We start from the raw sequence: 17,129 nt of genomic DNA, 5'->3' as shown, positions 1-17,129 counted from the left end.
CTATCTTGGGTGCGAGAATTATGTCTCCATTACAAAAAGCCCCTCTGATATAATATATGTTTTGAAAGCAATTATAATGATCCACTTTTCCATTGCGGAATAATTCACAGGTATCCTTTATTCTATTGTGACTTTAATGGGCAACTTTCAGACTTCCAGACAGTCACGCGATTGAAAGTGTGGAATCATTATATAAAACCTTTATCTGTCATTAAGATATATATTTACAGCTTTGGAATAGTTGAAGAAAATAATGGTATTGTCTATAGAAGACTGGCTGGTATGTCGCAACTTAAAGAAACCTTATATGTCAATGGTATCTTTCAATTGAGATATATAAATGTTACAAAAATACGAACATTTGAAATCTGTCGTTACCGGAAATGTATCATTCACAAGAGAGGGTTTCACTTTTCACATGGTACAGATTTTCATATTGGGTGTGTTTTTTTAAATGTGTAACTTAACTCTAACCAGACTACAAGGGACAACCCAATATTGATATGAACGCCTATGATTGTGGTCATAACCTTTAAATACGTCCAAAAAGATTGTAACAATTCCATATTCTTATAGTTTCACATTCTTCCTTTTCCGAGCATTCAATGATACTTGTGAATTAGGCAACGATATTGCAAAAGAGACCAATTATATTATATAATAATGATTTGAACTTTGTCAAATGTGACAGTATTGTTTAAATTATTCGACGTTGAATTTGCATAATGATCAACATTTTTTGCCGTACTTATAGGTTTAAAAAATCGAAAAGTACTGCCATCTCATTGATTAAAAAATGATTTCAGCCATGAGATATTGATATACGCCCAATTCTTAAGAATTTAGACACTATATTTTGATATAAAGTCAATTCTAAAGATATTCCCCCAATTATCAACTTCATGGTTTATCAAAACAATAGAATGAACACTTTATGGGGATTTGTACGAATAAACCGCCGCATTTGGGCCTGGTGTCTACATGGTTTGTATATATTTGAATAAATCGCCCCAACTTATCTATTGAAGCTATTCAAGTTCAACCGTACCTGACCGTATAAATGTTTATTTATGAGGCTATTTTCCAAAGCTTAGAGTTAATTAATCATTTTACAACCCGATATCTTCATTTAGAATTTGTCACAAAGAAAACTCATTATCAACAAAGAGCTAATCTGTAATGGCTAAAGGTCTTTCAATCAATAAAATACTTGATATGAGAATTTCATCAAACTATGTTCCGTGTTTGGACATTTTAACATCACATTTTGAGGTATTTTAAGGTAGCAGGTTTTATTCAGTTAACTCATGCCATACATTTATGGCAAAATGAGCATTGTAATGGACAAAGTATACACAATTATATAAAGAGAGATTGAAAAATGAACTTGGAGCATACATTAGTGAAATTTAAATACCATTAAGAGGAGCACATGATATTTTAGAACATAACATTATGATATTTAATATAGATTTAAGCATAAATAGCTTATCTCCATATTAAAATCAGTAAATCTCAATCACGAATCAACACATACACACAAAATAATGGTGTACAATCCAATAACAATTAATGGCAATAAGTAGCTTCCCAATGTATATAGTATCACAAACAATGGAGATATGAAAAACATTTGATACATATTCTATTGTGCAACAATAATAACATTATATCTTTGTTTAGATGCTTTAATGTTATACAAAGCTAGCTTATATAAGATCCTTTTATTTTTGATATTGAGCAGTTGAATATGTTTTTTTTAATTTTTGGCATATTCACATTATACGAAGGGAGATACTCTGGCCTTATGTCACTAAATACATTACATACAATCATAAAATGATATTCGTCCACTACATTATTTATATTTCATAGCTTACATTTTATATCTTGTGAACGTGATCACAACGTGACCCTGAACGGTGAGCGCTGATTAGCTGGCGCTCGGCATTTAAAAGGGTAGTGCTTGGAAAAGTGGTGTACTCAGTACTGGTTCAACCCCGGAAAGTTGTACCCCGTGTATCGGTGCTTTACACCGAGCATGTTAAAGAACCAAGAGTTCTCTTCGCAAAGAGCTAGGGTATCGCACCCGGGTCTCTTGTATCTCACTCTGTTTCTTCAAGTCTTCCAATGTCTGGATTCGACTGCGAACTGCTGTCAATTCTATCTTATGGCATTTAAACACAATTTAAGTCGTGATGGCGTCACGGCGGGGTCAAGCTATAATGCAGCCAATGGGCGCGGGCAGACCTGGATAAACTCAAATAAACTACAAAGTAAAACAGGTATCATACCGGTACCAGAACTGGAACCACGAAGACGTAGACACAAACTTACCAGAATCCAGTCCACATGGACGATGAGTTTTTGGTCTCTTACTAATTGTATTACACCAATGTTGTATGATGAATAAATACAATACTATTTCTATTTTAGAGCTAATTCTGTTAACAATATATCTCATAAATTGATACAACTTTAATAACATTAAATTCTGGGGTTTATTTCATAACACGTTTAAATGAAAACGCTTTGGTGTTCTATAATTAAAATTATCATGCAATGAAACGTATTTTGTTACTAAATAACTTGACTAAAACAATTAATGAAACTCGTCACCAATATGATTATTATCACAAAGACGGCAGAAATACCGTTCCCTTTGCAGAACTGGCTTGAAATAATAACCCTCTGAAGAGCTGACTTGAACTAAATCCCTTCTGTAGAAATAGCTTGATTTAATTTCCCTCTGCAGAAACAGATTGAAGCAAGAATAGCATAGCTTAAATTCGATTACTTCTGTAGAAAAAAAACTGAATTTCTCTCTAAAGAAATGCATTGATTTAATTTCTCTCTGCATGAATAGCTTGAACTAATTTCCCTCTGCAGGAATAGCTTGAACTAATTTCCCTCTGCAGGAATAGCCTGAACTAATTTCCCTCTGCATGAATAGTTGAACTAATTTCCCTCTGCATGAATAGCTTGAACTAATTTTCCTCTGCAGGAATAGTTTGAACTAATTTCCCTCTGCAGGAATAGCTTGAACTAATTTCCCTCTGCATGAATAGCTTGAACTAATTTCCCTCTGCAGGAATAGCTTGAACTAATTTCCCTCTGCAGGAATAGCTTGAACTAATTTCCCTCTGCATGCATAGCTTGAACTAATTTTCCTCTGCTTGAATAGCTTGAACTAATTTCCCTCTGCATGAATAGCTTGAACTAATTTCCCTCTGCAGGAATAGCTTGAACTAATTTCCCTCTGCATGCATAGCTTGAACTAATTTCCCTCTGCATGAATAGCTTGAGCTAATTTCCCTCTACAGGAATAGCTTGAACAAATTTCCCTCTACAGAATTGCTTGAATTAATTTCCCTCCACAGAAGCGGCTTGAAGGTATCCGACCCACAAAAATGCCTGATGACCCGGTCACCTCATATCATTTTGGTATCCCTTGAAAGGGTTTTGGGTGCAGAAAAAGAAATAAATATGCCCGAAATGATATAAAGAACAGGTGTTTGGTTTTCGAAGATTGCAAAATATATATATTACGCTAAATTTCTGTTGAAATAAAGTGCAAATATACAGACTTTAACGTATTTATCTACTATTATAGTCTACAGTTGGCCAATTATTGAGTAATAGTAAGAATACATCAATACCAATATTGAATATAGTCACCGGGCATCAACATGTAACAATTTCGTCCTTTAACGATTCCTATCACTGACAGATGGAGAGTGAATCTTCCGTTTTTGATTTGCAGTATCCAATGAGTTTTAAAGGTCTGAGTACTCGGTACTCCCTGGGTATGTATTTGGTTCTCAAAACAATCTAAATTTGGCTATATTCGGTACACAGATACTGAATTAGTGTAACACATATACCATGGTTTGCAGTAATTTTTATAGTATCCGGTACGCAAGGTACGGTAGGTTATACCGCGAATAAGGTTTCAATGACTTCGGACCGATTTATGTTTTTTTTTACTTTCTATTGAAACGATCTTTAGTTGTACTTTAGTGTTTGTCCCTTGTGTGTTTTTAAAAGTAATTTAGCGTTTTAAAATAAACTCATGTAAAGTCATACTCTATAACATACCATTGATAAAAAAGTTCAATCACTTATTTTTGAATTAGAATATGATTTAAATCTAGGTTACAATAACAAAATTTATTTCTAATTGAAATAATTTTGTATACTTCAAATGTTTCCACTTCAAAGTGTTTTTATTGTAAAACTCTTTCAATACCGTTTAAAGAAGCACGAATTTATTATTCGTTGTTGAATAAACACAAGCGGTTTTTGCTAACAGACAAATAGTTAAATAGAATTGCTCTAGTGTCTTTTTCAAGGCAATACTTGATCCGTGCTAACATTTTTATTAAATTGTCGTTTCCATTTCACGGTATGCAGATCAGTGAATAATTGCTGTAAAGGTATGCTACAAAACGTCAGCAAAGAAGAACTTCGAATAGATGTTTGAATATTTGCGATTATATATGACAGGTAGTTGTAGTCCGGACAACGGGGTTAACATTTATTAAACTTATTGTAATTTTATGTGTATTGGATCATGCCCGCGATCAAAAGTTCAAACGTTTTCCTACGGTACAGGCACACTTAAGTTCGAACAATTCGAACGTCGACCTATTTTCATGAAACTTGGTTTATTTAAGTACTGACCATTGTCATCGACAAACTCCATGTTTGCACGGTGTGATAGGTGAATAGAGGTCGTGTTCCACTTTCTGTTAAAAAGATGAACGCTTGAAATAGTTAACTGGAGAAATCCAGCTGTTTAAAGATGGTATTTAAGAAATATTCCATACCACTGATCGTCATGTGGCATTATAAGGAGCGGCCAGTCAGCCACCAAAAGTGTATATGGACCGAGGCGTTAGCCTGCCCGGTCCTTATAATGTCATATGGCCCGGAGTAGTGTGTATATATTTCTTATATTATATCGAACATTTTTTAAAACCATGTACAAAAAGTGATTTAGATGTGTATTATTGAACAAAGCTAATAATGTTTACTTGCGACAATTTTTCGCCGTTTTGAAAAAAGCAAACCGCACTTACCAGTTGTATGGTGTCAACGATCCATATTACATTTTGGCAAGTATAATATGGACCGCTAATGTCATAAAACTGGATTTTTATCAAAATAAAGTAATATATTGACCGACCGACTTTATATATACAAGGAAGGGACACATTTATGTAAGGTATACTATTGATTGGTATGTGATAATTAAAGGATAAAAGGTTATAGATGTGTGTATTAACCAAACTAAACTGACCTGGAGTGTCCCGGACACTCGGTCCATTTATTTGGTATATACATACAAAGAACCTTGAACCAGCTTAGCGTTTCAGATTATATTTTTTGTCAACTGACCCAGCCTATGTTTAAATCTACCGATTTATCTTATATTTAAATCAATAACCATAATAAATGTACGGCAAATTAAAACAAAAACCACTGTTATCCCATTGGACAAAATATAACTTCGAACACTAAATTCCTTGTGTGGTGATAATCTCTTCACGCACATTATTTTCTGTCATAGAAGTGAGGACATGGGGATGTGTGTAAGCTTATTTATACTCGCACTCGGGCCTTGCCCATTCGGCGAGTGCTCCGTTAAGGTTGTTGGTCATTTTAGGTTTTTGAGCATAGTGCACAGACAGAATGTAACCCTGGTTAGAGCTACCCTGGTTCTTTAAATTTAACATGCACCAGTGTATAGCACTGTCACACGGGACCCCATTTAACGTCCCTCCCGGAAGACGATTAGTTTTTTTTAGTGATGCGACGGGGGATTGAACCAGCGACCCCTGGATTGATAGTCAAGTGTGTTACCTCAAAACCACAGATCCGCTACAGGAGAAGTGAGGACACATTTGAATACATCGTATTATAATCCAATTAAGTGAAATCTTGTTATTAACGACCACAATAAAGGTCAAAAGATTAACAACTTTACCTATAAGCCAAATTATGTCAAATTTGCAACAAGGCGAGAAACCATATGCCAACACATTAAGTCTATAACGCCGTATCCAAATAACAATTCAGTGCAAAAATGATCATAAGTCAATGTTTTTATTCGTACGTATTTATGATAGTCAAAGAGGCCAAAATTGAAAGGAAACTCGATATTGGCGTGCTGTTTGAATATTTTTGATCTCTCGCTTAAACAAAGGCAAAGTTTGTTTGAGATAAGATTACGTTTGTTCGGCATTTTTTTCATATCTTTAGTAGCCCTGACTGTATCTATTTACTCAATGGTGTTCCATGTATTGACTAAAGTTTTACTGTACGTCGCTGCGCACAATTTGGTAAACAACTTATAAAAGAACGTTTGAAGATCAAAACCTACCACCCAGAGATAGTCAAAGTCAAAGCAAATGTAGCAAAGGTATTAAAAGTATTTTTATAATGATAAAATAGAGTCTAACATAGGGAAATATTATCAAACCTTGCTTAGAGAACAACCTTGATTTCACTTTCATAATAATTCGCTTGTAAGTTTTTTATAACGCAATTATTTTGGAATAAAGTATATCAGAACATTAAATTATTTAATTTCTTCAATTTATTTTCAAATTAAGTAGAACTTTCAATAAATGACTATAAATCAACGAAATCACTATACAAGCTAAACTGCCATTTTGCCCTTTTCAAAGTGAAGAACCCTTTATTCAAATGTTCATGTTTTTAATGGCCGTCGAGTATTTCTGTTTTTGGTTACGTTAGCCCCTTACGCGCTAATTCTATAACTATTTAGGCTTTACAATCCTACTTCGATTGCTTTTACATTTTTTTTTTAAATATAAAATCCAAAAACTAAAGACTTGTTGAGCTTTGTGTATATTAAAACAAAAATACAATTGTATATATGTCAACATGGGCCATGTCCTCCTTGATTTTCTGTCAATACAGCTTGAATCTATGGCGTTGATTCCGTCCTAAATAAAACCGCAAAGTCATTCTAACATTCTTATTATTTAAACCGAATAATTGATCTTCTCGGCCAGATTACGGTAAATTAGTCATAACAATGGTATCGGACCTCCCGTGTGTGACATAAAATAGTAACTCGTCGTTGTCATCTCTTGATTTTATTAATCAACATCATTAACAATTCAGAACATATAACAATTCAGGACATATATAATAACAATATTATCACAAGAGTTCCAGCATAATTACGTCACCAAGGCAACAAGAAATTACGATGACGTCACATTTTCGCTTAGCTTTATATTTTAATAAAAAATACAACTGAGCTTGCGTTTGTGAACAAAACATACTCCAAAGTTCAATTTTCAACCATGCACTATGCGTCAACAAACTCTTATCAAAAAGAAGTATATTTTTACGTTGGTGTCTGTGTGTTTGTGAAAAAAGGCCTACATAAAACCAATGTTGGGCCAAACATCAAAACACATCCACTTTAAATCATATAGTCTGTTTCAAAACTGAAAATGTATTTGCAAGGCAATATTTGATTCAAATATTAAACGCACTTACATACATTGAGAAAAATAGGTTTCATCTATTAAACTTAAGCTCAAATTTATTATAACTTTATATATTTCTTTTCGTTACATTTTTCAAACGGCTTTATCAAATAAATTATATGTTAATTTGCAGTAAATTGTGAATTAACAATTAGCAAGTCTTTATAAAAAATAGAATATATATGTGCTTGAATATAGCACACGGTGGCGCATTTTCTTATTTCGGGAAATGGTCTGTTGTATGTTTTAATATTAATCTGTTAATCTTGATAATAAGTGTATCGATGTTAACATTACAATACCAATTAAATGTCACCTATATAACAGTTTTAATTTGGGAACATAACCTTTAAGAATTAAGTACAATGCGCTGAACCTTTAAGAATTTTAACTAAATTAAACTCTCTGTAATAAATCCGATTGGTATTTTAATGACTTTATCCAATCACATAATAATTACAACAATATATCACATTCTGCTACACCATTGGCACATTTCAAATAAAATAACACATTTATACAATTAATTTTAGCAATGAACATGCGTTTTTTAAAGGAAAAAAAATATATGAAATATTGCAAAACTAAATGCTGTTTGTCTGTTGCTGATTTTACTAAAAAACTATATTCTAGCACTTTATTTTTCTAGTGTTCACAAATTGAAGTAATAATTCCATACATATCATACACACGTTTCTCTTTGCGCGAGAGTTAGTCCGCGTTCCTTCTTTTTGGCAGCAAGAGAAGCCTCAAGGGGAGGTAATTTCATCAGAGTTAACGGTGCTTTCCCCGACCCCATAACCATATTTGGGCGTTGTCGAGGTAATGTTAAATCGCTAGGTAAATCTCGCGACTGGACGGAATTTTTTAAGTTCCTACTGGGATCATAACCCCTAAAACCACCTGTCTGAACATGTGACGCTTGAGTGACACCAGATTTTGACGTCACGTACGTTTGAGGTCCCTGTGTGGGATTTTCAGACACTGATAACATTTTGTTCGAGTTAACAATTTTCTCCGAATGAGGTCTGTTTTCTGACTTCTGTTTAAGCAAGTTCTTTTCAGTCTTTTGCCTCGCCAGAATAACTGATTCTGACGTCGGTCTTACGTTGGTACCATGTCCTTGAGACTGTTGCATATAACGTCTCTGGAGACGCCTAGTCCGTGTGCTGGGACGCATGTCTGTGCGTTCAATCGGTCTAGATGTGATAGGTTCGGGATTTTTTGGTCTACCATGGTACCCTAGATTAGAGTTTGAGTGTCTAAGAGGTACTTGCGTTCGTTCGTGACGTTCATAACGTTCCTGGCGCTCAGGGCGTACGCCCGGTGTATGAACCATTGTCTCTGACCGCACAAAGTTCGGATCTACATTTTGTGGCGGATGTCTGTTTGGCAGCTGGTGCTCGGGCCGCGAAGCAACATGGGGACGCTTTTGGGGATGCGACGGCGGCTGTTGGACGGGCGAGGTACGCGTGACCTGAACAGGTGAGCCACGAGGAACGGTGCTCGTGTTGAAACTGGACACCTTGTGAATAGAGGGTTCCCGAACCAGCGTTGACGTAACACTAGCAGTATTGTTTGTTACAGATACCAGTGGTTGAACCATGGACTGTATTTCTGTCACTTCGTCCATGCGGGCGTCCCCAGAATGACCACCACTCGAGTCAACACTCATGTTCTCTACAGTGTGTTCACGCTGAGGTACAACAGAAGAATCACAGAATGCTTTAGTTCCCCGCTTACTTTCACGTTTGGCTTGGCGAACGCTAGCAAACCTGTCGTACATGTTGCTTGTGCTAGCGATGTTAGCGCCCCTAGTCTGATCGTCCCTCCCGGCGGTTTGGGGCTCTACTGGTGTCGTTGCCGTCACAATTTCCGCCTCCACCATGGCGATTTTCCTTTCGGAGCGCTGCACAGAGGCCCGGCCAAGGCGACTTTTCGGACGGGCAGATTTCGATGCTCGCACAGGAGGTGGCGGGGCTTCGCCTCCCTCGTCCTCCCCACCGTCAACGTCTGCCTCAAAGTGTTTCCGGAACTGATTTCTACGAACATAACTGGATTTAGGTCGAACACTTAAATCACGAGTATCCATTTGTGTAGTAAAAGCGTGTTCATTCACTTGTTGTGGCTGACCATCATTATAAAACCCCATAGAAGTTCTAGACCTACTGGCCTTATATCCTCGAATATCCCTCGCTCTTTCAGCATTACCCGTGTTTCCATTCATTGTTTGTGTATCAATATTATTATCCTCATTCGTATCCTCTTTAATATCAGTACATTCTATCTCCGATATTGAACTGGAATCCGTTAGCGTGTCACTGTCATTCACCACTCTTTCTTCACGTATTAATTCATACTCTTTAATCAACTGATCGTCATCAACATCACGAACATCCTGAAGCTTGTCTTGGAGTTTATCCTGGTCCCTGAGAAGCCTGAGTATTTGATCCGCCTTTGATTGCCGGAAATTCTGGTTAATATGGGACAGCAGATGTGTAACGTCCCTCCCGGCCGTCAGCTCGCTATGACTGACAGCCGGTGGCCTCTCCAAATCTAGCTCCGCCATAATTACACGACCATGACTTCAGATACCTGTAATGAAGACGAAATTAGCTTTGCGGTATTTTTTCTTTAGTTCCAAATATCTTTCTTCACACGAAGTCTTCAAATCAATGTTATTATTCCACCGATTAAGGCCTCGGATCAATATTTAAAGCAATTTGAACCGAAGAAACATGATAGCTAAGTAGCTGGGCATAACAACGTCGTTAAGTAATGAACCCATTTTCAATAAACCACTTACTCTTCATTTAGATGGTAATTTACAACACTTGGAAAGTGACCAAATCAAGCTTACTTAATCCAAGTAACGTTTTTTCCTTATCAGAAAAGTTATAAAACTGTCCAACATAAAATATTTTTGAAAACTATTTTTCTTTCAACACTAAACTGAACATGGCAGATCCTGGCCTATCTCGGTAGTTGGCATATTTCATACTTGGTCTATTGAACGAAAGATTAAGAACAATGGGCTTATCATATGATCTAATAATGGTTCCAACCGAGCGAATACTTACAGTGCAAAAACATAAGGCAATGTTTTGTTTAGCTAGGAGTTATTATTGGGTTTACAGAAATTATTTGTACAGGGTAATGATATATAATTCTCACGCATGTAAAATTATGATTCGTAACACGTGAGAATTTAATTAACAGCGGCTTAATAATCATATTCAATGGCACTAGCTCTGTTGGACCATTACTTTTCCTCACGAATAGTGAAAATAAAAACACAATTTAATGCTTGTCAAAAAAGTTAAATAGGTGTGTTTTAACACGTTTTGCCAAAAGAAAGTAAAAAAACTCATTTGGTCACGATTTTCCACTGGTAACAATTTTAGTGAAATATGATAGCTGATAGACCCTTTTCCGGCCAGACCCTTTTCTGGTCTTTATGAAAAATACCAATAAAAACACACTTATGTTTAAACAATATATATCTCATTTTTTTTCAGTTTGAACGATGTCGCCTCATATTAAAATGTTTCTTTTAACTGACCAGCGCCATGTTTTATTTTGTAAACTCTCATATCGAATAACACGCATGCAGAAAAGATAATAATGTTGCATGCTCGTAAAGTCCAAATCTTATAAAAAAAACCAAATGCAAATCTTACTCCATGTCAACAAAATCCGAACAACATTCGCGACGCATTGTCTAAACCACTATGTGCATGACTCCTTATCGCAACAAAATATGTCCAAATCCTTTGTTTTTAATAAATACAAGCATCGATCATTGACCCTCCCACTTACCCTTAACTTATTTAATTAAACGGAATATCGCTAAATCCCCGTGGGTCATTGGTCCACTAAAGTCCAGTATGAGTCCGTGCATGAAGAGCGATAACAAAGTAACATTAATACTTAAGTCAACACTATCGAATGAGCAGCGGGACCTCCGTATCAAACCGTAGTCAAGGCTCGTATTTGCAAAGGGTAACGACTTACCAATAGTTCTATTGACATTAAGCAAATACCATAGACAAAAGGTCCCGGACATTAGAACTTCGACCAAAAACAATCCTCAAATTTCCGTGTACCAATCAATAAATACATTAATCAACACATTCCGCTCTGTTACGAGCTGCCTGATATATATTCTGATAAACTAGGTTACCTGACGTTATATAGTTTTTAAACATCACACAATCTGATCCAATCCAACAAACGTTATCAACTGTCCAACCTCGTAATCGTAAACAAATCTCACACCACAATAAACTTTAACATCAATATATACCCGCCCTGCTCTATGAACATTCTAACATACCACCCCGACAACCTAACTCTCGTACCTAATTAACAAAAACAATATAAATTTCTCCGAGATATTTCCCGCAATGCTCCGGTCACTATGTAACAAGCGAGCCTACCAGTAAAATTCGATTGTCGTATAAAAGACGACACAGATTTGTTCACTTTCATCCCAGTTTCCGCGACTAGTGAAAGGAGAACCAAGCTACTGTGTCCCAAATGTATTTTGTACTTATTTATTAAAGACAGAGATAAGCTTATATAGGCCATGCTCGCGTCTGAGTGCTTTGTGGAATTATCAACTGTTGTCCAGCTCGAGACGCAAATAAGTGGCTAACAAGAGTCCGTGCTAAACTATAACTGAAGAGAAGTCTAATACAATATTCATATTTATTAGTATCCATCACGTTTGTCTTGGAATGAGTCAATTTTTGCGTGAAATCACAGAAATCAGATCGCAGTGTTTCATATTTACGTTTGGAAAATTATGTTTTATGCCGATAAACTCATCTTTCTTAAAGTGTGAGTAACGCTTTTAGCGATGAAACATCAGTTTTCGACAATTTTAAATGAAAAACTGCGATACGATTTTTTTTTGTCAGTAGTCTTATATCACTGGTTTCCAGACATTCACGAAAAAATTGGCTCATTCCAAGACAAAAAAAGTTGTCAAAACGGTCAATCTATGAGAGTGCAGCTTTAAGTCGCCAATGGTCATACACGGACGATCGCAAATAACACGTCCTGGAGTCAAAAAAGCCCAAAACATCGCTATGGATATCATTTTTTAGCTTAATTATGATATCAAAGAAAATACTATTACCACCACCAATAAATGCCTCTTTTTTCCCTTACAGCCCGTCCTGATATGTTTGGAAGTCTCTGCTTAGCATCACCCTTGAACAATCCGTGGCCCAGAAATAAACAGATACCTGATGAATCGATTGCCTTACCGTATGTGGAGATCGATAACAGATTTCACTGGCAGCATCTCCACCATAAATAGAGAACAGCCTAGTGACACAGCTAGACACCCGGTCAGTCTCCACGGACCGGAATATACTCCTCATCTCGTATTTCCATAGAGAATAGCAACATATCCAACCCTTTTGGCATAAATGAAATTATATTTTGTCTCAAAAGACCAGGCCCCAATTTCTCTAAACTTCTAAAGTCCCTTATAACAGGATTAAGCTAAGCTCACTATTTTTGTTTTTCAATAATTTGCATAATATTTACTTCTTTAGGAGTTATTATGCTTTAGATCATTATGATAGTCACAAATAACCATTTTTCATTTATCAAAATACAATTTAGAATGTACATTGCCTTATTGAATTAAGTTACTTAAGTCTGTTAAGCTAAAGAAGTTTCGAGAAATAGGGGCCTGACTGAAGTGCCCATCTCGAAAATTCAGAAAGGTTAACAGTCGAGCAACTCGGGGTTTTTAACTTAAGTTCAATGCTGTCACGTAGAATGAGAATTAAGTGTCACCTCTAATTCTGATAGAGAATCACGACAGAGGATAGCTAGAATGTTATTTTGCCTTGCTCATATTATGCCTAAAATAAATTCATTTTAACACACATAGATAATATCAAGAGTGACGAACCAAGTGTCACACCTAGAGTTTAAATGTGTCTTGAAGGACAAGAATACATACAGTATGTAACTAAAATCGCAAAAAGCAACCCTAGTGGCATAACTAGAATACAAGTTTGTCTCGAATGACCAGTATACAGATTCATTTCCAATATTTTAAGTTGCGGGGTTGGTAGGTGACCCGATATGTGATATACGGGGCAAAGAAAACCATGTCAGAATATGGTTTCCTGCACTCCGTATATCCCATATCGGATCACCTACTAACTCCGTAACGTATATATCACACCAATAACCTGCTTAAATGTTGCATTTATTCATCGGAATATTCATCAGAATCGGAAAATAGACGCCATTTTGGTACGATATAAACTTGGTGACCCAATATGGAAAATTATGGGGTCACCGCGTGACCAGTCCTGGACCAATGGCGTTGCGTCATTCGTATTGGAGGCGTGATATACATAGATAACACTGCAATTATAATGGTGCCAGTGGGGACAAGAATACGTACAGTGTGTATCTATTACATGAAAAAAGAATCACAAAATAGGCAGCCCTATTGGAAAACTCGAATGACCGGAATATCGTTTCATTTCCAACATACATAGAAAACAGCAAGAGTGATACCTGAATTGTCACACCTAGAATTTAAACATGCATAGAAGAATAAAATACGTAGAGTGTTTATCTTCAACAAAGGACGAGAATCGGAACATTAGAAGCCCTAGTGGCAAATCCAGAACCAGGATAATTTGCACATATTTACTATACACAGAGCATAGCAACGTAGGAAAACTAGTGGCATACCTAGCCTTAACTCTGTCGAGAACCAGGTTAAAGTGCACTTCTGTACTTAGCATTGAGAATAGCGACATGGGAAAACCTCTTGGCATAATAAGACCTAAGCTGGTTCACAAGAACCAAAGAAAGGTGTTCGTCTACGCTATATATTGAGAAAAAAGCAACATAGGGAAATCTCGAGGCATAATTAGCCATAACTGTGTCCCGATAACCAGGACAATGTGTTCATTGCACTATACACTGAGAATAACAACATAGGCAAAACGAGCGGCATAACAAGACTAGTTGGACCTGTGTCCCGAAAACCAGGACCAGGTGTTCATCTGCACCATGCATAAGGCATGGCAATGTAGGTACCCCTATTGGGGTAGATTATTCGAGTTCCGAGAGCTCTGGTAACGAGGATTTTTGTTTTTGTAGTGTAATGTATTTTGCTTCACGAGATACATAGAAAAACACATTTTATCACGATTGGCAGAGCCACTATTGAAATAACAGTTTTTCTTCGATCACGAGTGAAATAAAATACAGTTTTACACTTACATAAAAATGTATGTTTATTTAAGGTGATTTATTTGTATTTTTCTACCTCTCTGCTACGAGTTTACCCGAGCCCCCCACGTACAGGTTTGATCTCCGGTCATACAAACTGTCATTCCCCACGCCGGCTTGTTGAGAATTATTAAATGTTGCCATTCGAAACACCTCGGCCATTTTTATCGAAAACAAACTGAGCTCCGAATGAAATGTTGCAGTTCAAACATTTTATAAACATGTGACTTTGATTGTTGCATTTATGTTCCAATCAATAAACGTTAACGTACAGTAAAAATAAACAGAACATGAATAAATATGAGCAAATTACATTGCTCGCTTCGTTGTAGACATGGTTGGGTTTTTAACCCGGATTCAATGTTCGTCAGCACTATACATAAACAAAGGGATCAGCAAAAGAAATACAGTGTGTGTACGCTACATGAAGAAATACGTCATAAATGCTACGTCGAAATGCAATAGTTTGCTTCAAATGCAGGCTTTACACAAAGATTATTTTGAAAACATGTCTATCGAAATGTTTGAGGAAACTTATAAATAAACCTAATCAAATCCGATAATAAAACTAAAGCATGGCTCTTTAAGCGGCATAAACTGCCATTTGTTTCATTTAAAATTGTAGAGAAATAGAAAATTTATCGTTGTTTTAAGTCATCACTCGAAGCAAAATGTTTCCTACCGACGTAGCATTTATGACGTTATTTTTCACGTGGTATACACACACTGGAATAGAAACTGATCCCACCCAAATTGGTTGGTTGTCCCTAATAAATATAATAAATAATAGAGAATAGCAACAGAGAAACCCTTGTATCATTGCTAGAAATTGTCTCAAGGATGCAGAGTTCATATATAGCATCGGAACCGCCTTGGATATCATATTCTCAAAGTAGAAAACGATGAGTCCATAATAGTTGTGAAAAAAATACTTTACCTGAGGTTTACAATAATAAATCTTAATACTATTGATGTTTCTGGACGCGTCATATATTTTTGTCAAAGGAAAAATACATTTACTGTGCGTGCCATGACCAAATTGAATGAGATGAGAAATATACCGCTACAGAGTCCTGCGTTCCTGAATGATTTTATCTAGCAAAATGTAACTAGGCAAGAATTTATATTATAGTTCTTTAATAACTACGTTATCATAAATGCCCTTAATTAATATCAAAGTTTGTATCTCATTGATTCGTTAATTCGAAAAATAGTGTATTATGGATTAAATTAATAATACTCTTGATCTGATAAATTTTATTTCGGGAACTAATCCTATTGCCAGTACTTACTTCCAAGAGAACCTTTTCGCAAAAAAACAAACAAGTTTCACTCTGAATATCTTTATTAATTAATTAAATACCAATTCCAAAATAGTAGAATATACCAGGTAAATTTAGATTTAAGAATATCCATGAGCAGAGACTAAAATTATAGTGAGGCTTACTATATAGATCCAGAAAACAAAAAGGAATGCATTATTTTGAGCTTCACGATTATTAATGCTGACACTTACCGTATAAACAAGTCCACGTTAAGGGTTAGTCCCGACGGAATAAGAAAAAGGTTTTAAGTTGCCATGTTTTACACAATGGATCCTTATTTCAACAAAAATCATTCATGAACATGCAACACAAACTTAAAAGATAACTCCGAAGACAAATTATTTGTAATGTTAAAGGTGCTCTTATCAGTTTAGTTTATAACCGCCTGTCGTCGTTCAACATAAACTATTTACCATCAACTAAGGCCAAATCAATGTTTGTAGATTTTATGTCTGACTGGATCGGTTCGTATAAAAAGTCTTCGTTCGGATACCTGGGGTCCTTTTAATAACGGATTATACACGTAACTTTAATCATCGTAAATCTGTATGAACGTCACAAATACCAACATACATGTATTGATTTTTCTTTTATTTCATTAACTTTTTTCATTTTATCTTTTTTAAAATTAGGACATTAAGATTCTTTCAATTACGACTGAAGGCAATAAAGATTTTTATTGAAAAGGCCCCCTGGTTCTGCAATAACTGGTTGCATAAATTCGTGTAAAAAAAGCGGAGGGATGTTGTCCTAGGTGCTTTGAATAAACCGAATAATAACACGATTAGAACATAGGGAAACCATGTTGATTTCTTCATATTGGCATCCTCTAAAGTAAAAGAGAACGTGTCTGATCCAAGTGACAAACCCATTATGATCAAACAAACAACAAACACCAATCCAATAAAACAAACTATCTGATCCAATATCAACAAATCAACTCTAATTCAAATCTGACATAAAAAGAAACAGCGTAACCAAAATAAAAACAACGACA

The 17,129-nt window shown here is 35.8% G+C and overlaps 1 protein-coding gene across 3 annotated transcripts; it reads right to left on the bottom strand.

Annotated features, from left to right (window-relative positions):
* Positions 1-7,111: 7,111 nt before the first annotated feature.
* On the bottom strand, positions 7,112-16,480 carry LOC128207524 (uncharacterized). 3 transcript variants are annotated; one of them, XM_052910479.1, is made up of 2 exons: positions 16,324-16,480; positions 7,112-10,124 (listed from the first exon to the last, which is right to left on the bottom strand). In XM_052910479.1, exon 2 carries the CDS (start codon positions 10,096-10,098, stop codon positions 8,212-8,214), a length of 1,887 nt encoding a protein of 628 aa, XP_052766439.1. In that variant the 5' UTR covers positions 10,099-10,124; positions 16,324-16,480; the 3' UTR covers positions 7,112-8,211. The 3 variants fall into 3 exon arrangements, with proteins under 3 accessions (XP_052766439.1, XP_052766438.1, XP_052766436.1); XM_052910478.1 differs by lacking the exon at positions 16,324-16,480 and adding an exon at positions 10,390-10,511; XM_052910476.1 differs by lacking the exon at positions 16,324-16,480 and adding an exon at positions 10,336-10,495.
* Between the last annotated feature and the right edge of the window lie 649 nt (positions 16,481-17,129).

The sequence above is a fragment of the Mya arenaria genome, chromosome 11 (genome assembly GCF_026914265.1).
Source record: "Mya arenaria isolate MELC-2E11 chromosome 11, ASM2691426v1".
NCBI lineage: Eukaryota > Metazoa > Mollusca > Bivalvia > Myida > Myidae > Mya > Mya arenaria.
Note: the sequence above shows the minus strand (reverse complement) of the source record. Positions and strands in the feature narration are given on the sequence as shown.

Excerpts from the sequence above, each read along its gene's own strand:
- LOC128207524 (XM_052910479.1), bottom strand. The coding sequence starts at position 10,098 with ATGGCGGAGCTAGATTTGGAGAGGCCACCGGCTGTCAGTCATAGCGAG.